This window comes from Halichoerus grypus, chromosome 6 (genome assembly GCF_964656455.1).
Source record: "Halichoerus grypus chromosome 6, mHalGry1.hap1.1, whole genome shotgun sequence".
Taxonomy (NCBI): domain Eukaryota; kingdom Metazoa; phylum Chordata; class Mammalia; order Carnivora; family Phocidae; genus Halichoerus; species Halichoerus grypus.
In genome coordinates this window covers 173,590,852-173,611,999 of record NC_135717.1, presented here as the reverse complement: position 1 = coordinate 173,611,999, position 21,148 = coordinate 173,590,852, and the positions used below count along the sequence as shown (strand labels likewise).

At 42.6% G+C, this 21,148-nt stretch overlaps 1 protein-coding gene across 1 annotated transcript in view; it reads left to right on the top strand.

The window, feature by feature from the left end:
- Positions 1 to 21,148, top strand: part of EFCAB6 (EF-hand calcium binding domain 6) — a 231,154-nt gene that overhangs the window by 30,492 nt on the left and 179,514 nt on the right. Inside the window, exons 5-7 of the mRNA XM_078076716.1 lie at positions 1,281 to 1,492; positions 8,837 to 8,925; positions 14,436 to 14,502. Coding sequence (XP_077932842.1) covers positions 1,281 to 1,492; positions 8,837 to 8,925; positions 14,436 to 14,502 — 368 coding nt within the window. The remainder of the gene's footprint in view (positions 1 to 1,280; positions 1,493 to 8,836; positions 8,926 to 14,435; positions 14,503 to 21,148) is intronic.

Genomic DNA, 21,148 nt, shown 5'->3' with positions numbered 1-21,148 from the left:
CTGATGCTCCTGTGCTCGTCCCCTCTCCCCTTTGCTTCGACTGGCTGTCCTCCACAGCCCCCCCCACTTCCAGCCCCTCTCACTCTTGGGAACACCAAGTTCCAGTTGAAGTATCACCTCTTCCTTCTAAGCAGCTTTTCCTGAGACCTTCAGCCTGTCACCCCAAGCCAGCCACTGTCTTTTCTCCAGTGTGTCCTGGTTATATACGCCCCTCCCCGAGGAGGCAGTGGGCATTGTGAGCAAAAGACATCCCCAGCACCCGAGGAGCTTGGCGAGCGTCAGGGAAGACAAATAGCTGTGTCAGAAGGTTCAATACCTAGATAAGAAATTCTCATTTGGAAGGAAATAATTGCAATCATCCTTCCCTAGCTCCTGCTTGTGAATGAGTTTATAAAAGATGAAACAGTGCTAAAGACATTTAATACACATCCAGAATTTACTACGTAAGACAGAGCTACTAAATAAATTGTGGTCACTAAGCCTTTGCAATCTCATAAATAGATAGAAGAGATTTACCAAACTACCTGTATTTTTAGCCTCCTGTTTCTCTAGTAGTTTATAAAATATCAAAATGGAATAATCACATCTCCATGCTTATGAAACTGATCCATACCGTGAGTCGATTTGTAGTTACTGTGTTTCCTTATTTCTATAGCTGTTTCATCATGGAGGGGAGGGAAGCTGGGGGGTATCGGCTCTCCTCTGGTGACATGGGGACCTCTGGAACCTATGGCACCGTGGCCCCACTCAGCTGCTTTTCCTCCCAGGAAGTGCAGGCCTTCTGGAGGAAGCTTATTTGGTGCCTTTTAACATTCTTTCATTATCTTTCAGGGGCTAGCCTTTCTCATCTTTTCCTTGCCTTGGAGAGGGAAATAATCTAAATTAAGAATTACATGTTTTCCCCTCAAAAATTGGCAAGGGGCTGAAAAGTGAATATGATATTTTAAAGATTTACTTGAAATGATATTGTTCATAACAGAATTTTATTCCAGAATCCATGTTCTTTGCTTGTCATGACACATGTCCTATATAGGGGGGATTATCTTTGCTCTATTTTTTCTTTTTACCACGATTACTCTCATTTTACATTGACCAGATTTTAAAGGTAAAAAATGACCGTAGATTTGCCATTGTAAGTGATGCAATGCTTAGATGTGTAAAGTGAAGTACAATAGAAGAAATAGTGCTTTGGAAGTTTGTTGGATTCTAGTCCGCAGTGAAGTGATTTTTGGGCTCTTTGCTTTAAGCACGTCTAATCAACAACTCTATCTCTTTTATAGCCATAGCTGTTGCAAATCCAATACTGTCCTTCTTAGATGTTAAACGGATTTTATTTCAAAAAATCACCGATAAAGGAGATGAGTTGAAAAAAGCCTTTCAGCTGCTTGACACCAGTCACAACATGACAGTGTCAAAGAACGAACTGAGGAGAATTATCACAACCTTCCTGATGCCTCTCACGAGAGAACAGTTTCAAGATGTCCTGGCTCAGGTACAGTATGCACGGCGACTTAGAATAACCCAACTACTGGGGCGCCTGCGTGGCTCAGCTGGTTAAGCCTCCAACTCTTTATTTCAGCTCAGGTCATGATCTCAGGGTTGTGAGATCGAGCCTCCACGTCAGGCTCTGTGCTCAGTGGGGAGTCTCCTTGAGATTCTCTTTGTCTCCCTCCGCCCTCCCTGCCCCTAAAAAAATAACCCAGCTATGGAAAAGTTGGAGTCAATTACTGGAGCGTGAAATCTTTTCTGGCTTTCCCCCCCAACAGCTCCAAGTGAGCAGTTAAAATTTTGTTTATTTTTCACAATTCAGTGAGATTCTGGCAGATGTGGGATGATCAACATGTGTGTGGGTCATATTTTGTGTAGAGTGCTGCTACAATTAAAGTTTTCTTTAGTTCTTAAGGCTTCCATATAAAAGTATTTGGTCAGCTTATATTTTAGAACTTAGTATTTTGGCACTTATCTTGTGTCAAATGGTTATTGAGCACCTACTGTATGCTGGACCCAATGCAGAGCATGCAGACATGGGCCTGACCTCGAAGGGGTCCCAGTCCAGAGAGACATATTTGGCAGTGTTGGTAAGCGTGGGAGTTAGTTAGAGGAGGGAGAGCTATCTAAAAATGGGGAGGTGGTCCAGGAAGGCTTTGGGGGACAAAGGAGTGTGTTTAGTCGAGTTTTGACCGAGAGTGGGTATTAGCCAGATGAGAGAAGAACTGAAGTGCATTATACACAGAGGGAATAATAGCACAAGTGAAAGCTTGGATGCCTGAATCAGCACGGCATGATTATTCAGGGAACTGGGTAGTGTCATTGATACCTGAAGCGAGGGGATATGTGTCAGGTTGTGGATAGAGGGGCCAGTCCTGTAAAGGACCATATGAAAGAGTTTGGCCTCTGTCCTGGAAGATGTAGGGGGCCGGGGAAGTGTTTGCAGCTGGGGTGATGCAGTTACCTGGGAAGGGATATGGAGGACAGGCCCTTGGTGGGGTACCATACCAGGTGGCTGTCAATAGTAAACATTTGGTGGGGTCTGAAAATGGAATACACAGTACAATAGGAATTAAATACTCTCAGAATAAATCCGTAGAGATCAACATAGTAATACCAAAGTGGAGAAGTCGGGTAGGAATATCAGTAGTGTGCCTTCCAACCCAGTAACCCAATAACTAATTTGCGTGCATGCGCACACACATGCACACACACGTAGAAATGAACATATTTTTACCCATTCATTACTTTTTTTTTTTAAGATTTTATTTATTTATTTGACAGAGAGAGACACAGCGAGAGAGGGAACACAAGCAGGGGGAGTGGGAGAAGGAGAAGCAGGCTTCCCACCGAGCAGGGAGCCCGATGCGGGGCTCGACCCCAGGACTCTGGGATCATGGCCTGAGCCGAAGGCAGACGCTTAACGGCTGAGCCACTCAGGTGCCCCCATTCATTACTTCTTAATCAGTCTGACATTTCATAGTATTTAAAAGTCTGTTTCCTTCTAGAATTTGTTGACTACCTCAACCCAACCCAGTTTTCTTATTTTTACAACAGGGGAATTATGTGTCAGGAAAACAAACAGCCCAGGGAATTTCGGGTATTCCTGAATTCCAGTCAACCTCAGGGACTGGCTCTCTCCTTCCTTTCACTGATTTAGGAAAAAAATATTTGTGGATCTCTTTGCTATTTCTTCTTGAGCATACCATGGTGCTGTTTCAAGGATTTCTCTTCCTTTAATTTGCTTTTTCACTGAATTTGAGGTTTGTAGCCATTATTTTTTGATCTGTATATTTTATTTCATCCTCCCTGAGACATTTTGGTATTGTCTCTAGGCCCCTGAGGCTCTGTTCATTTTTTTCAATCTTTTATTTCTATTTTCAGATTGGATAATATCTATTGATATGTCTTCAATTTCAGTGATTCCTTCTTTGCATCTCTTTTTTGCCATTAAGCTCATTCAGTGAAAATTTATATTAGACATAGTGTTTTTCAGTTCTAGAATTTCCATTTGTTTCTCTTTTATAGTTTCTATTTATCTGCTTACATTTCCTGTTTTTTTCTTCAATTTTGAGCATATTTCTTTTAACTCATTAAGCATAGTTAAAATAGCTGCTTTAAAGTCCTTGAATGATAATTCTCATGTCTGAGTTATCTCAGCATTGGGTTGCATTGATTTTTTTTTCCTCTTAAAAAGCAAGGGTCACATTTTTCTGGTTCTTTATATTTGAGTACTTTTGGATTATATCCCAGACCAGTGCTGTCTAATAGAAATATAACATGAGGGGCACCTGGTTACCTCAGTCAGTGGAGCATGTGACTCTTGATCTCGGGATTGTGAGTTTGAGTCCCACGTTGGGTGTAGAGATTACTTAAAAATAAAATCTAAAAAAAAGAAAAGAAATGTAATGTCACTCACATTTATAATTCAACATTTTCTAGTAGCCACATGAAAAAAATTAAAAAGAATTCATTTGAATAATATTTTTATTTAACTAATATGTCCAAAATATTATCTTATTTCAACATGTTATCACTATTAAAAATTGACAATAAGTTATCTTCTAGTCTTTTCTGTGTACTAAGTCTTCAAAACCTGATGTGTACTTTAAACTTACAGCCAACTTCAGTTCATACACTAAGTTTCCACTGGAAATACTTGATGTCTAGATTTCATAAAATTTATAATTAAAACACAAGATTGACATACCAAGTCATTCCAAACATAGTTAAAACTTTTCCAGTCACTGAATTAATTTTAAAATTTAAATTAATTAACAATGACTAAAAAAAATTCAGTTCATCAGTTGCCTTAGCCACATTTCACATGCTCAACAGCCACATGTGGCCATGGCTGCACATTAGTACAGGGCTAAACATTATAAATACAGTGCTGTAGAGACTGGATTCTGTTATATTCCTCTGAAGACTGTTGACGCTTCTGCTCTGGCAGTAATTAACCTATAAACTTGAGCAGTTGCTTGCATCTCATTTTGGCTCTTTTGTCTCTAGGTGGGTCTTTTCTGAGTCTGACCTGTATATGTCTGCTTCAGGTGTCTGCTGGAAACTTGGACAGAGTTTATACACAGAAAGTGGGTCTCCTTCTCTGTCCCAGAGTTTATAGTTGTTTTCTGTGGGAGGGTGGTCTGTTATGAGCTGTCTCTACCACAACTTCTGCCTGATCATTTTTTAAAAGCAACCACAAAGTTATAGAGAAGTTGGAAGTTTAGTGGGAAGAACAAATTTTTTTCCTGAACCATTTGGGAGTAAAGTGGCTCCATCACCCCAAATATTTCAGTGTATGTGTCCTTCAAACAAAGATAGTGTTCTACATAACTACAGTCTGACCATTCAAATACAGATGTTAACACAAACTCACTACTACCATCTCAGCCCTGGGACCCAACCTGGTTTTGCCAGTCGTTCCATGCATATCTTGTAATGATCCAGGTCAGAACACAAATTCCAAGTGTCCTTCAGTCTAGAACAGTTCTCAGCCTTTCCTTAGCTTTCCTGACCTTACCACTCTGAAGATTGCAGAGGGTAGCATGTCCCCTGTTTGAGTTTATCTGATGTTTCCTGATGTTTATCGGATGACTGGGTATTTGTCTTTCTCTGACTTATTTCACTCAGCGTAATACTTTCCAGCTCCATCCATGTTGGTGCAAATGGCAAAATCTCATTCTTTTTTGATGGTTGAGTACTATTCCATTGTATATATATGCCACATCTTCTTTATCCACTCATCAATCGATGGATACTTAGATGGTTTCCATGATTTGGCAGATATTGCTGCTATAAACATCAGGGTGCATGTATCCCTTCAAATAAGTATTTTTGTATCCTTTGGATAAATACCTAGTCATACAATTGCTGGATCAGAGGGTAGTTCTATTTTTAACTTTTTGAGGACCCTCCCCACTATTTTCCACAGTGGCTGCAGCAGTTGCATATCCCACCAACCGTGCACAAGGGTTCCCCTTTCTCCGCATCCTCACCAACACTTGTTGTTTCTTGTGTTGTTGATTTTAGCCATTCTGACAGGTGTGAGGTGATATCTCACTGTGGTTTTCATTTGCATGTCCCTGATGATGAGTGCAACTGGTAATGTTCTCTTGCTTTTAAAGAACATTTGTCCTTGCAAACATTGCATCAGTTTCCTCATAAGCTTGATTTAACTGATACTTTATTTATACCAAATGGAGAGTTAAGATATTTTTCCTGCTAATGTCTCCCTATATTCATGATCTAATGTTAATTTAAAATTTTGACAATCTTCCCAAGCTAATCAACTATGCAGGAAGAGGAAAAGTACAGAAAATGTGAAATGTGTATCCGTTTTTAAAAGCTACATCTGTTTTTAAAAGAAGTCACTGAAAACTGTAGAGCTTCAAAGACTTTAAAAAACAGGTCCTGGTAGTCTATCTGAAATAATAAGCATGGGTTTTCTAGAACCTCAAGCTCCTGTGACCCATGTGTAAACCAAGGAGGCTGGAATGTGGTGCATTTTCAGGAGGCCAAGTTCACAGGAATGAGGCAGGGTTTCTTTTTCCGGTAGCTGGAGTTCACAGTGTGTGTGACTTTTCTAGACCTTTTGCCAACAAATCCCTTTCCAATAGTGAATGTAAGCCTAACTGGAAACCTATAAAACTGATAAAACACTTCATGGGAATTTCACACTTAAAATTAGAAAAGAATTTTCCAGTTCTAGTGAATTCACTTTAGCTTTAATTTTATTTTAAGAACCATGTCAAGAACGTTTGGATGTCAGAGTGTTTTGATGATTGATCAGGGCATGGATGAGGAGACATCACTTGTAAAACGCCCTGTACCTTAGTTTCCTTGAAAGTCATGGTAACATGAATTTTTAAAAAATGGGGCCTCCGTCTCTGAATGTTAATAAAAATTTTATAAAAGAAGCTGAATTGGCAAAGAGATTCCAGAGAAGAAAAGCATAATTCTGTTCTGGTCCCAGTGGTTGTGCTGGGTTGGGGAAAGAGATGTCTTTGAAGACACTTGTCAACACGATGGATGTGGATTTAAACACTACCTTCCTCCACCCCAATCTAAGAATTTACTTTTAGCGATTCATCTTTGGATGGTTATGATTCTTAAACATTTTTGCCAGAATCACAAATATGGACAACGTGAGTTCTTAGCAGAGCCTCTCCTTTTAGATTAGATTCTTGAGTTGTTTAGGGGCTTAGCTTTGGAGACTGGACTTTGCAAAACTGTATCTGCTGCATTAGAATTTTCATTAGACCATAAGTAACAATATGAAATGTGATAATACCTTCAATAGGTAGATGGACTTTCCCTTTTTTTTTTTTTTCTTTGTAGGCAGAGTGGTTAGTGTAGGGAGAGGAACGTGGGCTCTGGAGGCACTTGATGGTAGTGGCATGCAGGGAGGTCACATCTCTGCTCCACGGGAAGTGGCAATGACCACACCCTCAGGACCTGGTTTTGGGGCTAGATGAGTTAACTCATGTAAAACACCAACAGTAGTACTTGTGCCCGTCTCCCGAGTATGAGCTCAGTAAATGTGTTTCTTCCCCTCCTCATGAAGTCTTACTACCAAAACCATGAGGGCGTCCAGTCTTGGAGCAACACACGTACTCTGTTCTTGCCCTTCTGCTGTAAAGCTAGGGAAACTGGGAGGTGTCTACCCAAAACTACATCTACTGAAAAACACCCTATCCGAAATAGAAATCATAGATGTCCTTTCCAGGACAAGGCTTCATGAAAGTCCACCCTGTGAGCTGCTGTCCCTCTGGTCCCATTTCTTAGTTGTATATGTTTTAAATAGTAAAAAGAAATTTGTCCTTTGGGGAAGACTGAGATAACCGTGCTCAGCTTTGAGGCTGGAATTGTAAGGGCTAAGTAAACATCACACTCGATTGTATGGACATGGGAGCCATTCAGCTGTATGAAAAATGGTACTTTGCGTATTTGCACGAAGCTTAATAAAATATATCTGTATTGATTATATATTTTAACTTTAGTTTCATAATCCTTTTTGGGGGAGATAATTATTTTCACTTTTTAAAAATTTTGACTTTTTATTTAGAAGTAATTTCAGGGGCGCCTGGGTGGCACAATTGGTTGAGTGTCCTACTCTTGGTTTTGGCTCAGGTCCTGATCGCAGGGTTGTGAGATAAGAGCCCATGTTGGGCTCCGCGCCCAGTATGGAGTCTGCTTGAGATTCTCCCTCTCCCTCTGCCCTTCCTGCTCGTGCTCCTTCTCTCTCTAAAACAAATAAATCTAAAAAAAAAAGAAGTAATTTCAAACCTCCAGAAAATTTATAAGAATAAGAATAATACAAATAGTACCCATATGGTACAAACAACACCCATAGACACGTAACCCATACACACTTAACCCAGATTTGCCGGTTGTGAACATTTAACCTCGTTTTACTTCTCCTGTGATCTTTTGTTATCCATGTGCGGTATGTGTGGATATTGCAAACAGTTGACAAGATATGGACAGTGTGTACATAATGTTTTTCTGAACTATTTGAGAGGAAATTGCTTATATTATGGTTACTTACTTCTAAATACTTCAGTGTGTATTCCCTAAGAATAAGAACTATTCTCTCAAATAATTACAATACAGTTATCAACATTGGTAAATTAAACATTGAGATAATTCTTTTATTTAATCTATAGTCCGTATTGACCCACTGGACCCAGTAATGTCCTTTATAGAATTTTCAATTTTAAAATGGCTTTTTTCTACCTTAAAAGTATATAAATGTACAGAAAGTTCACATGACATTCAGAGGGTAAAGTTACATTGTGGCCTCAGCCTCTTGGGGAAAAGATATATTCTAATATATATGAATATATTTTGGGGCAGCTGGGTGGCTCAATCAGTTGGGCATCTGTCTGCCTTTGGCTCAGGTCATGATCCCAGGATCCTGGGATCGAGCCCAATGTCAGGCTCCCTGCTCATCGGGGAGTCTGCTCTCTCTCTCTCCTACTGCCCCTCCTCCCAAGTCGTTTTCTCACTTTCTCTCTGTCTCAAATAAATAAATAAAAAATCTTAAAAAAAGAATATATCTCTACTAATTTTACTTTATTTTTTAGATAGAATTAGATTTTAGATAATTTAATAGACAACCTATTGACTTTCAATTGAGCACAGACTGGCATTCTGGCATTTATGCTGCTTGTACCTGGCTTACTGGGGGTGCATGTGAACTTAGACACCTGGGTGAAGTGGTTGTGTCTCCTAGAATACCCATCCCACCAGCAGTATCCTGTCTTCCATCATGAAAGCTCCTGGGCTGTCTACTACTTGGATCTGAATCCTCTAACTGGCCGTCATTCTTCTTGTTTGGATGTAGATCCCCCTCACCAGCTCTGGTGCCATCCCGTATCTTGAATTCCTGTCCCGGTTCGGTGGAATGGACCTAAATATAAATGTTATAAAGAGGTAAGTGGGTTTTTTTTTGCTCAAATGAAAATGTGAAATTTGGAATGATAAGAGAGAGGGCATAAGGTCAGGAGAGCTAATCATGTCAACAGATGTATATGGAAGAGGAGTTGGTAGAGCTTGTCCATATAGAATTTAATGTAGTTAATCCTCAGTCAAAAGGTTATTTAGAGAAGACTCTAACCTATGCAGGATATATTTCAGAATAAAAGAAATAATACTGTATTGAAAATGGAAACATAACAAATTAAAACCAGATTAACATATTTTATATGCAGTGTATTTCAGATTTGGAAATAATAAATTTTAATTTTGAAGTAAGAATATTAAGATTCAAAATTTAAATTTGTTCATTTTTATTTTATTTTTAATGTCTTTCATTGGAAAGTGATCATGTTTTAGTAGCTAGAAATGAAATATTTTTTTAAAAGATGTATTTATTTATTTTAGAGAGAGTGAGAGAGAGAGAGAGCACACACACATGAACGGGAAGGGTAGAGGGAGAGAGAGTCTCAAAGAGACTCCACACTGAGCAGGGAGCCTGATGTGGGACTCCATCTGAGGACCCTGAGATCACGACTTGAGCTAAAACCAGCAGTCAGATGCTCAACTGACCACCACCCAGGCACCCCAGAAATGAAATATTTTTTAAAGAGATTTTTGTATGAACTCCTTTGTATCTCATAACTGTAGGGTATGCATGGGGCTCATTTGCTTTATGAGCTGAAAAAGGAGAGTGTTAAGAGTATGAACTCTTATGTCTCTCTCAGCTGGAAAGTTCTTTGATTCTAGCGTCTGATTTAGGAAAGACCATTTTAGTAAAAAATTATTCACACAGATTATCTTGCTCTAAATGAATAAACCTCATTTTCTCAGGAATTGGGCAAATAGTTATAAGAGTTAAATTTGATCCTGAAAATTTAGCAGATTTTGGTATAATAGCTTTCATGACTGAGTCTGTCATGGACTCAACGTAGGTGTAAGAATTCATGCAGCAGAGGGGAGGGGGAGCAGGGACTTGTTCAGCGAGTGCAAGTTTCAGTTTTATAAGATGAGAAAGTTTAGGAGATGTGTTGCACAACAGTGTGAATATACTTAACACTACTGAACTGCACACTTAAAAATGATTAAAATGGTAAATTTTATGTTATCTGGGGTGGGTTTTTTTTTTTTGGTTTTGTTTTTTAACCACAATTAAAAAAAAAAGAGGGGTGCCTGGGTGTCTCAGTCATTAAGCGTCTGCCTTTGGCTCAGGTCATGGTCCCAGGGTCCTGGGATCGAGCCCCATATCAGGCTCCCTGCTCGGGCAGGAAGCCTGCTTCTCCCTCTCCCACTCCCCCTGCTTGTGTTCCCTCTCTCACTGTGTCTCTCTCTGTCAAATAAATAAATAAAATAGTTTAAAAAGGAAAAAAAAGAAAAAAAAAAGAATCAGTGCTGCAGTTCCAACAAGAATGACAAAGTAGTATCCCCTTGATGGTCCGATGGTCAGGGACTTCTCTGTGCTCTCTTTAGTTAATGATCCCTAAGTGGTGGGCTGAGATAATCTCCAGGTTTATTTGAAAGAATGACTTGTTTTATAAACTGTATATTCGTGCTCTTAACCTAAAACAATCCCATTTGTGATAAGGTTGTTGGGTGGACAATAACCTAACTTGAATATTCTTTGTTGAAAAAGCTAAACAACTAGAAAAACTGAAAGCAGGAGCGTTCTTTTTTTGTCTTTTGTTTTTGTTCCTTTAGTTGTGAAACATCAGTCTAATAGTTAATTTGAGATGAAGAGGATCACAAGTTACTTCCTTAAATATAAAAGGCTAAATTTTTTTTTTAATATTTGATTTATTTATTTGACAGAGAGAGACAGAGCCAGAGAGGGAACACACACAGGGGGAGTGGGAGAGGGAGAAGCTGGCCTCCTGCTGAGCAGGGAACCCAACGCGGGGCTCGATCCCAGGACCCTGGGATCACGACCCGAGCCAAAGGCAGACACTTAACGACTGAGCCACCCAGGCACCCCTAAAAGGCTAAATATTTTAACTAAATTTGAAAGATTCAGCTTATAACTGACTTAACTCATGGGGCTGAATCTTCTTTACTGCTGGAGACAATGCATTGTAGTGAGCAGACACTGCTCCTTCAGGTAATATGATAGGCTATATCCACGAACAGCACTTCCACTGGAAACAACTAAAATGACTGATAAAACGTAAAATGTATACATACATTTTTCTTCACTAGTGAGCTGGCAAGAAAGTAAGTACTCCCCTAGAGGCTAACACGAAGTGGAGACGGAATCAGGAGAAATGAGCATTCTATCAAGCCAGCTTTTGCCTTGAGAGTATTGGCTAAATCCTGGTGAATTTGTGTTTCAGTTTGGTTGGCTATTTGGACTGAAGGGGACAGGGGACAAAGCCTAGAGGGCCTATCCAGGGTGGAGGAACCTAATAGAAGACCAGTACATATAAAGCTGGGACACCAAAACCCTCATGTGAGGATAGGTTACAAATATAAACCTGCATCCCAGAAAGGCACAAGGAAACCTACCTATTTCCTTGTGCTGTTGGGTGAATAGAGGACAAAATTGTAATTATAGGTCAGTATTTATGCAAGTCTGACTGAAATAATGCTACTTGTGTAGCAAAAAGAAAAAAAAAAGATTGGAAGAAGTACAGAACAGAACTTCTGGTAGTGAAAGATATGATAATTGTGGATATAATTCAGTGGTTGGGTGGGAAAAGTGGATGAAACGCAGCTGAAAGGAGCATCAGTGGAGTGGAAAATAGATCCGAAGCCATTATCCAGAAAGCCACACAGAAAACAGAGAGAAAATATGGAGGACAGGTATAAGAGACATGGAGGGGAGAGAGAAGGCCTAGGAGGTTCCATATTGGGTTTCCAGATAGGGGAAAGGATAGGGAAGAGCCAATATTCGAAGGGATCTTAAGCCGGACGAATGAACAGAAACACCTATGTAGACATGTCACCGTGAGACCGCAGAGCATCGGCATCGGCATCACAGAGAGCAGTAAAGGCAGTGAGGGGACGCACTGGGTTGACTGAGGCCGATGTCCCACGTGTTCGACAGCAGGACGGGCTCTCCCACATGCTGGGAATGAAGTATTTGCCAGCCTAGAATTGGGAAGACTGAGATCTCTTCCTGTGGGAACGCGGGGACCCTTTTCCTCTTCTTTTCCGTAGTAGAGGCTCGAGCACTGAGGTCAGGCTGTGGGCACAGGGAGAAACATGTGGCACCTTTGCCTGCCATGTTCAAGGTCACCTTTGAGCCAGAGCCTCTCTTTCTTCATCCTACAAAGCACGCCTCTTGTTTGTATCTGTGCATATGTACTTTAGGTGGAAGGAGAACGCTCCCGGATGGACAGTTGGAAGCAATGCGGGCAACAAGAGGGCAGGAAGTGTGGGGTTAGATCCAAACACATCCGCTGACCTCAGGAAGCACTAAGGACTAGGAATAATGACGACTTTGGGAATTTAAAAATAGGATAGGATTAAAATACACGACAGTAGCAATATATATGCTGAGAGGAGGGACTGGGATGGAATGTTCTAGATTGTTACCTTGTCCAGAAGGTAAGATTAAAAATTTTGATTAACTTTAGACTTTGAGAAATATGCAGGTTATAATTTCCAGAGCAACTATCACAAGATTAAAAATGGAGTGACTGATTCCCAAACTTACAGAGGCAAACAAATGGGATCATAAAAACGGGATTGACCAAAAAGAAGGCAAGAAGCCGCAGAATAGGCAGAACAAATAGCAATCCCAAGTAAATTGGTAATTGTAATAAATGTTCCACTTAAAAGGCAGAGATTGTCTGATTAGATAGGAGATAGTAAAATCCGCCAAGAGAAAAACCTAAACATAAGTTTATAGAAAGGTTAAAAGTGGAAGGATTTAAAGACATACCATTCCAATGAATACTCATCTCAAGAAAGCTGGTGTCGCTCGGTTACTATCAGATAATAAGCTGTGTCTCCCGAAGGAGACACTGAGATGGAGTCAGGGGGGACAGCTGTGAAGGGAAGGGGACCCGAGTGGCCTTGGGCAGAGGCGCTGCCCTGGGGCTGGGGAGGGGAGGGAGGCTGAGATTGGGAGCCAGTGCACGGGGCTCTGGACCCATGCTGCTCTGTCTCTTCATCTGATGGCGGGTACACAGGCATTTGTCTGATTTCTGTTCTTTAAATCTTAAACATATGTTAAAAATAGTGTCTTGTGTCTATTCAATACATAATTAAAACATAAGAAATATTACATTTAATATAGAATGATAAGGCTGGATTCCTGGTGAGTTTCCACCTCAAACTTGGGCACTTAACCTTCTAAGCCTCAGTTTCCTCGTATGTAAAATGAAGTTCATTTCTGCTTAAAATGCTCCGATGGCTTCCCCTTACCGCAGTATGAAATCCAGATTCCTTATCCCGGCCACAGCACCACAGGGCTGGCGTCCACTTCCATCTCTGAACTCACCCCTGTCCCCTGCCCTGCTGGGCGGGCTCTGGTCTCCCTGGCCAACTGACTGTAGCAGTGCTGGGACATGCGGAGCCCCGGTCCTCTCGGCTTCATGCCACTGTGTGCCCCCTTTGCTTTGTCCAGAGAGCTTTTTCCTTCCAGTGGATTGCTCCTGGCTCCTCAGCCTGTGGGTCTCTACCAGCTTGTTCTAGAGGGGGGCTCTGAAGCAGTGTGGAAATATGGATAACACAAAATAAAAAAAATAGTTAAATAAAAGCAGATGGAGCCAGGGGCGCCTGGGTGGCTCAGATGGTTGAACATCCAACTCTTGATTTTGGCTTAGGTCATGATCTCAGGGTCGTGAGATTGAGCCCCACCTAGGGCTCTGTGCTCAGGGCGGGGTCTGCTTGAGAGATTTTCTCTCCCTTTCCCTCTGCTCCCCCCCACCCCCGTTCGTGCTCTCTCTCTCAAATAAATATATAAATATAATCTAAAAAAAAAAAGTAGGTGGAGCCAAGGGGATGGTACACACATCCACCATGAAGTCCTTTGCGGAGTGGCTGAGAGTGCCCCCGGAGTGGACTGTGGACCCCTCAGAGGTCAGAACAAAGTGCAGAGGGGCTGGGGGTGAGGGTGAGCGGCACCTCCACTTGGCCACATGTGACCTTTGTCTCCCTGCCTCCTTGTCTGTGACCCGGGGCAACAATGGCCCCTGACCCACGCAGTTGTCGTGAGGATTAAATCAGATGGGGCTCGCCACAGGAAGTGCTCATTAAGCGTCAGCTGTAATTACTCGGTTCCCACGCTGCCCTGGGAGGAGGAAGAAATGTTGTTGTATTTCATTTTATGGACGAGGAAACGGAGGCACGGAGAAGCTAAGGACTTGGCCCAAGTCCACGCTGCCGGCAGACGGCAGTGCCTAAGAGATACCTTGCGTTAGAAAACATAATTTAGAAATCATTATCATTTTGATCTCTGCATGTCCTACGTAAGTGTTTATTGGGTTAAAACATTTTAACGAAAAGTTTTTATTTTTCTTTTTAAGAGGAGGGGAGAAGGAAATGAGTTGCAGTCGGACAATAAAAGAACTTGAGACCCAAATAGGAGAAAAGGTAATAGAGATCTTTTAAAATTCTCCCCCCACCCCCACCCCCTGCGTCAGAAGTGATTATTAGCAGAGGTAGATGAAGCAGAATGAGCCACATCTTGTCGTCTGTGCTCTCCCGTCAAAGCCGGCTGACGAATAGATCCTGTAACAAGCCCGTGTGAACGCTTGTATTCAGACGACTTGCACTGGCTCGCCTGGCGTCTCTCTGGATGAATGACACCAACAGAAGTCCTGGAATATTAATGGCTTTTGTATTAACTTTAGATCCCTAGTAGTAGGGCTGCCCTTTCTGGTTTTGTCTAAGACTGAAGCAGAGGATCTCTTAAGAAGGAGAAAACTTCTGCTTTTCAGCAGTAAGTGCCAATCGAGAGCAGCATGGTAAAAATAACCGGGAAAACTCAGAGTGATGTATATTTAAGTATTGAGTAATTTAGCCACAGAAGCTACTGCATGTGTTTAGAAGAGGAGCACAGAGCCTTGTCCCTCTTTGCTGATTATGGTGAGACATCATCACCCACAGCTAGGGATGGGGGGAGATACTCGTGGCTTTCGGGGGTTGGAATCAGACCCCTTTTAAAAATGCATTTGAGCCTGTCAGTTAACGAGCAGTCTGAGAATCATGATTCAATTTACTCGATTCAATATGTTGGTTTGAAATGTGTCAAATTTTCTTTCCTTTTTGAACTCTTCTGAGATTTTCATACATTTCAAAATAAAAAATAGCCAGAAATCCACAAAATGTTTGTCTAAATTTCCCTGGCTGACGCCATTAACACCAGAAAATTCGTCTTAATGTGATACTTTTTTAGCATTATATATTCCTAAAAATCTGGTTTCACTATATGTTAGTAAGAACCCTGGTGTAATTTGCTTCTTCTATTGTGGTTCATGTGTTATGCTGTAAGAAATATGTAATGTGATTGATATTATTTAGGGTACATCTTTAATTTGTCCCTTTCTAAACTGTGTTAATCATGAAATACTCCTGGGAAATTCAACCGTTTATGACAATCATCGTATCCACATAAACACCATCATGGATCAATAATGGAGCATTTCAGTGAGTGTGGTTGGGTTTGTAATTGTCCCCAGTTAGGCTGGGATTGTAAATTACCAACAAGAAGGCTACCATGAGGAAAGCTACAAGGGAACTCCACCACTAACCATCCCTTCATCTAACTCCTCTTTTATCCCAGCCCCCTCCCTCTCATCCTATCCATGGGGGAAGCCCTCCCACTGGTTAGGAGTGAGTTAATCAGTGGGCTTACACAGTGCAGCTTTCAAGCAACTTCTGGGGAGAAGGCTGAGGAGGGGTGATTGAGGAAGCACTAAATCCTAGATTTAGTGGGGTTCTCTGCCATGCATTCTGGCGAGCGTCACCTGCAGCCCCAGTTCTACCTGGGACCCCGACTCTGGGCAGGCAGGTGGAGTAGACAAGACTGACCTTGGGACTGTTAAAAAAAAAAACTCAGCTGAGTAAATTTGAAGACCTAATTGGCTTTATTAAGCAATTCATGAATTTAGCAGCATCCCATGAAGCGAAGTAGAGGGGAGGTACAAGGAGCTGTACAAAGAGGAAGGATTTTATAGGGAGGGAGGCAGGGCAAGAAGTTGTTAGCAGAAGGAAAGAAAGGAGTTTCAAGCCAGGTCACCTTCCCTCGGTGGGGGGAGGGGGGAAGGACAAAGGGTCTTATTAGGTGGATTACCTCATCTTCCTTTGGAGGGAGGAATAGAGAGGGCTCACGTGACGAGATGAGCTCATCGGTGCTGACCAGCAAATTCCAGATTGGTTGGATTAAAATTCCAGTCCTGGAGAAGCTGAAACTCCAATTAAGTCTTGGTTTGCCATGCTGCAGACAAGTGACTGTACTGAGAGCCTGGAGCTTTCTTTTTAATGGGACCAGGTCAGATCTGGGTTTCCATCTCAGAGCTTTGCCCTTTACCAGCCTGGTGGCCTTGACAAGTCCTTGTCACTGGGTTTCTTCATCCATTAGTGGGGATAATAACACCCACCTGGAAGTATAACCGAACTCAAGGGGTTCGCTGCTTGGGGTGCATCACATTGAACACAACCTTTGTTGAAAGCAAAGAACTTGCTGTTACCTGTTAAAAGTAAGGAGACATGGAGATAGCTGGCTACTCACTGTCTCCCTGAGGGGTTCCTACAGGAAGCTTTTATTCTGTGTATTGAGGTCAGGGGCAGGGAGCTCACTTAGGCACTTTTGGCTCAATTGCACATGCCTAGTGTGTCAACATGCTAGTGCATACATCAGATGTTCAAAAAAAAATGGCGGAAAACTCTGCCCACAGGAGGGGATGTTAGTGTTAAAATGAGCTAAAGGTAACTTCAGGACCACTCAGGGGGGCGTCTGCGTAGGTCCTCGGCTCCAGTCCAGCTCAAACTGGCTCACATAAAGTGCTGTCAGGCAAGACATACCTAGCAGGGGGCTCTCGGGTGAAACACCTAGTTGGGCGTCTCCTTGGATGGAGCGGTTGGTTCTGCAAACAAAACACATTCCTTCCCTGCTTCTGTCCCTTCCTTTCCCCGCTTCTGTTGATAGCTTTTAGCCCTCTGATTTGAGTAACTTCCTGTTTCATCCTAGTTAACAGAAGTGCTGTCATGTGGCTTAATAATATGCAGTACAAAGCACCTGGAACAGCTGGACAATGCCAGCAATCACTAGAATGATTATTACTGCAGCTTCCTTTGAAGGATCGGTAGGAACACCAGTGAATCTCATCCCTTCCCACCCACTCCCAAAATAAATAGAACAAATCAAATATACTCACCTGTTTGCTGTGTGTAGTAGCGTATTTCCAGTTAAGGCTCTTGTCCTGCAAATAGTCCACACACGAGTGTTGGAGACTGGGACGGATACCTGGGAGCTATTAAAGGAAGGCTCTCTTTAGACATATGTTGTCATTGCTGGGTGATCTATACAGTTTGGGAATGGAAGAATGCTCATTATTTTGTTTTAAATATAAGTCTGCATGGTTTGCTAGAGCCAAGAATGCATGCAAATGTCTCTGAATTTTGGGAGCCAGACTTTGCTAAATGTATGTGTGGTCTAGCCTTCCTAAACCAACAAATAATTAACATTTGGCACCCCAAACCTACCAAACCCCAGTGCTCATGCTTCCTAATCGTTTTTCCTCTGCAGGGAGCTTGATCCAATGGCTGATTCCTTGGCCTTTCCCTTCCTCACATGCACTTAGACCCTCCAACGTAGGTTCACATCCCCACTCATTATCCAGTTGAACCCTTGGGCTCTCTGAGCCTGGTTTTCTCTGTCAGTCATGGGGTGGGGGCCAGCCTGGATGGTCTCCAGGTCCCATCTCTCCCAACCTGTGGTGATTATGATCCATGGCTTCACATGAAGAGGTTGCTGTCTGATCCTGTGGGGCTCCGTGAGCCCAGGTAGTCCTCGAGGCATCTTCCTTTGGCTCCAGCTTGTCCTGGTCCCTAGTTGGCTCTGCACTGGGTCCCAATAAGTAGGCACTTTGAGTCCCGTGCTTACCTTACTTAGGCTCATCCCCTTGGCCCTTGCTTTTCACTTGGTCACAGATATGTGCTTTCCTTTGCTTCTCTTCTGTGCCATGGCTTGGCATCTGCGTGACAGGTCCTTGAGCTCTCTGGTCTTCACCTTCTCTGCTCTCACAGTCTCCTAGGGAAGCAGAGGCATTTAGTGGGAATCAGGCACACCTGGCTGAAATCCAGCCCCTGCAGCTCCTACTGGGGGCCTTAGATGTCTCACTATTCTGACTTTCCTCATCTCTAAAGTGGAGACAACAACCAATCAGGGTAGTTACAAGAATGAATGAGAATAATAGACACAAAGCCCTTGGCTTACCATAGACGCTCAGTAAATGTTAGTCCCTTCCTCCATCTGTTAGTGAGTGAAGCCCATTGTCTGGCACTACTGAAACCCCTCCGGTGGTAGGCTTTACCTGCTACCAGGTGGCCCCACCTACGCCATGAAGGTGTTTGGTTGCTCTGCCCCGAGAGAAATAGAAACCCCCCAACTGAGCTCGCTGAGACAGGATAGCACTTCTCATCTCACCTGAGAAGTCAGGAGGGAGTGCAGATGCAGGGTCAGCTAACTCATGTCTCCTCTGGTCACCAGGATATTGCCACCATTCAGGCTTGACATGCAGGTATTGTGATGTCAAGTTTTTTTCCAGATGCTATTTCTTCCAATATGACTCTATAAACATGGGGAGACTTTTCTCCTGACTCACAGCCAAGAAAAATGTCCCACACCCAAATCAATCATTGGCAATGGCACTGGTCACCATGAGCAGCCTGAACCAACCCTGATTACTTCCTGGTGTGGTGGCTTGGCTCCCTCCAGGGCCGCCAGGGGGTAGATATCTAAACAAAATGGAAAATGGAGGGTTTTGTTAGAAGAAGAAGGGAGTAGGGGGTGAGTGGATTTGCAGAAGGAGGCCACCAGCATCTGCTTCGGCCTCCCACTGAAAGGATACCCCCTGCCTTAATCCTGTGGACACTGTAATTTTTTGGATTTTGTCAGCTCTATAAATAATAGCCCTGACTGAGCACTTACTAGGAGCTGCTCTAAGTGTTTTACTGTGTTAAATGATTAATTTCCAGGAGAACCCCTCAAGGCAGGTGCCATCCTTATGCCACGTTGATATGGAGGAATCTAGAACAGAGGGTGAGCATTTTGACCAAGGGCACACAGCTGGCAGGTGGAGAAGCTGCAATTCCTGCCTTGGCAGCTTGGCTCCCGAGTCCTTGCCCTCAGCCAGTGCCACCCTGCCTCCCGGAGGGCCCCTGTAGGGAAGGTATTGATGCTCCCCTCGCATTTAGCAAATGTGACTTTGCTATGCCTGCAGGTGGACCTGGTCCATCACAGAGAAGTCACACCTCCACCGTACACATGAGTGGACTTTTTTGTTTGGACCACAGAGTCATCTTTGCATCCATGTAGCATCTACTTGAAATGGGCATTTGGGAGTTTTCCTCCTCTTCCTTGCTCTGACATCCTGCCCTCTCACACTCCTTCCCACGTCCTCGGGCTTTTATGCTCCCTCCCTGTCCTGCAGGTCCCCAGCTTCCTCCCGCAGCAGGGACTGAGGCCTCAGACTTGGGTTCTTCATGTTCTTCAGGTGGAGAATCTGCCAGGAAAAAAAGGACCAAAACAAAGCTCCACACGTTGCGAGGGTAAGGTGGACGTGCTAGAAAAGCTCATCTTGCTCCTTGAGGTGGGGTGAACGCTCATTGTGAACCATGCACAGGGAATTATCGAGAGGCAGGAAGCTGTGCTGACCTACGTAAGAGCGCAGTGTACTTGTAGAACAGCCATGACCCTTCCCCGCCACCCCTACATACAAAAGAACTGTTCTTAACTGAAGACAAGAATCCAAGAATGTAAAATTCAGTTAAAGACATAAAAAAAAGGAAAAAAAATAGACACATCCAGAGCCCCAGGCTGTTTGCTCTCGTACCACGTCACCGCCCCAATCAGGGATGCTTTTTTAAGCCTGGGCGCCATGATGTCAGAACATCTGGTCCACCTAGTCAGCCGTGACTAGTGTGTCTGTTGGACACCAAATGATCTGACACAAGTTTTTATGGGATTACCCTGGTGCCTTGGAGTTGTATAGATGCAGCATTGGTCATTTCAGAAGCAATTAGTAAATAATGAGAGGTACTAAGCTGCTCGCGTGGTCTGTAATGTCTTCGCACGGAAGAGACACAAGTGATGGCTTAGATTCATTTTCTTAAATAGGTGGATTTTCCTAAAAAAGAAATTAATAAAATTATTGCTTGAGAAATAAACAGTCATTAGAATTGCAACCATTTCATAAACGTACCTTAACATTCTAACACCACATTAGCATGAACGAATGTACCGGAATGCAGTCTGTTTGCCTAATAAAAAGACTGTGTCAAACTCAAAATGAGGCCATTTACTAAAACATACAAGCTTTTGGTTAATTTATAATATTCTCCTAATCCCACTTTTATCAGCTCTACTTTGGTGCACTTGGTATTAATTGCCTATTATAGCAGGTATTTGAACACATCTCCTCTTTCATCTGAAGAAAATATTAGCATATCGTAGAGCTGTTGGGACAGATTGTATCTGAGCCACTTTTTCCTCCTTGCAGAAAAGCCTATCAATCATAACTGAATATAGTGATTAATAATGTCACAGCTCTTATTCGCGTGTCTGTGTGCAACTAAATGAAGAGGAGTGCTTACATTTTGATCTAGAGAATTTCACATAACAAAATAATCAGTTGCCATTTTAGAAAAAAATTATATTGAAAATGCTTCTACCCCAGGCCCTATTTTTGGTTGTTCTATTATTAATTTACTAAAGGCTTCATCAGGAAGCTAAAGCAAACACTCAGTTATATCAGAATTTGTGTCATTTCAGACTGTTTATCTTCTTCTTTTTTAAAATCTTCTTGCATGTTCAGTAGTTCGGTCAAGATTGTAGGGGAGGCTGGCTGGAGCACTTGGGCTTCCCCAGCTGGGTGTGCATCGAGCGCCAACCCTCACCGCGTGCGTGCCCCTGAGCAAGCCAGTCCCTTTGGGGCCTGTTTCCTCGGCCATGAAATGGGGAAAGAATAGTGCAAGGTTTTTCCAATCTTGTTGAGATTCTTGGTGACAATCAATA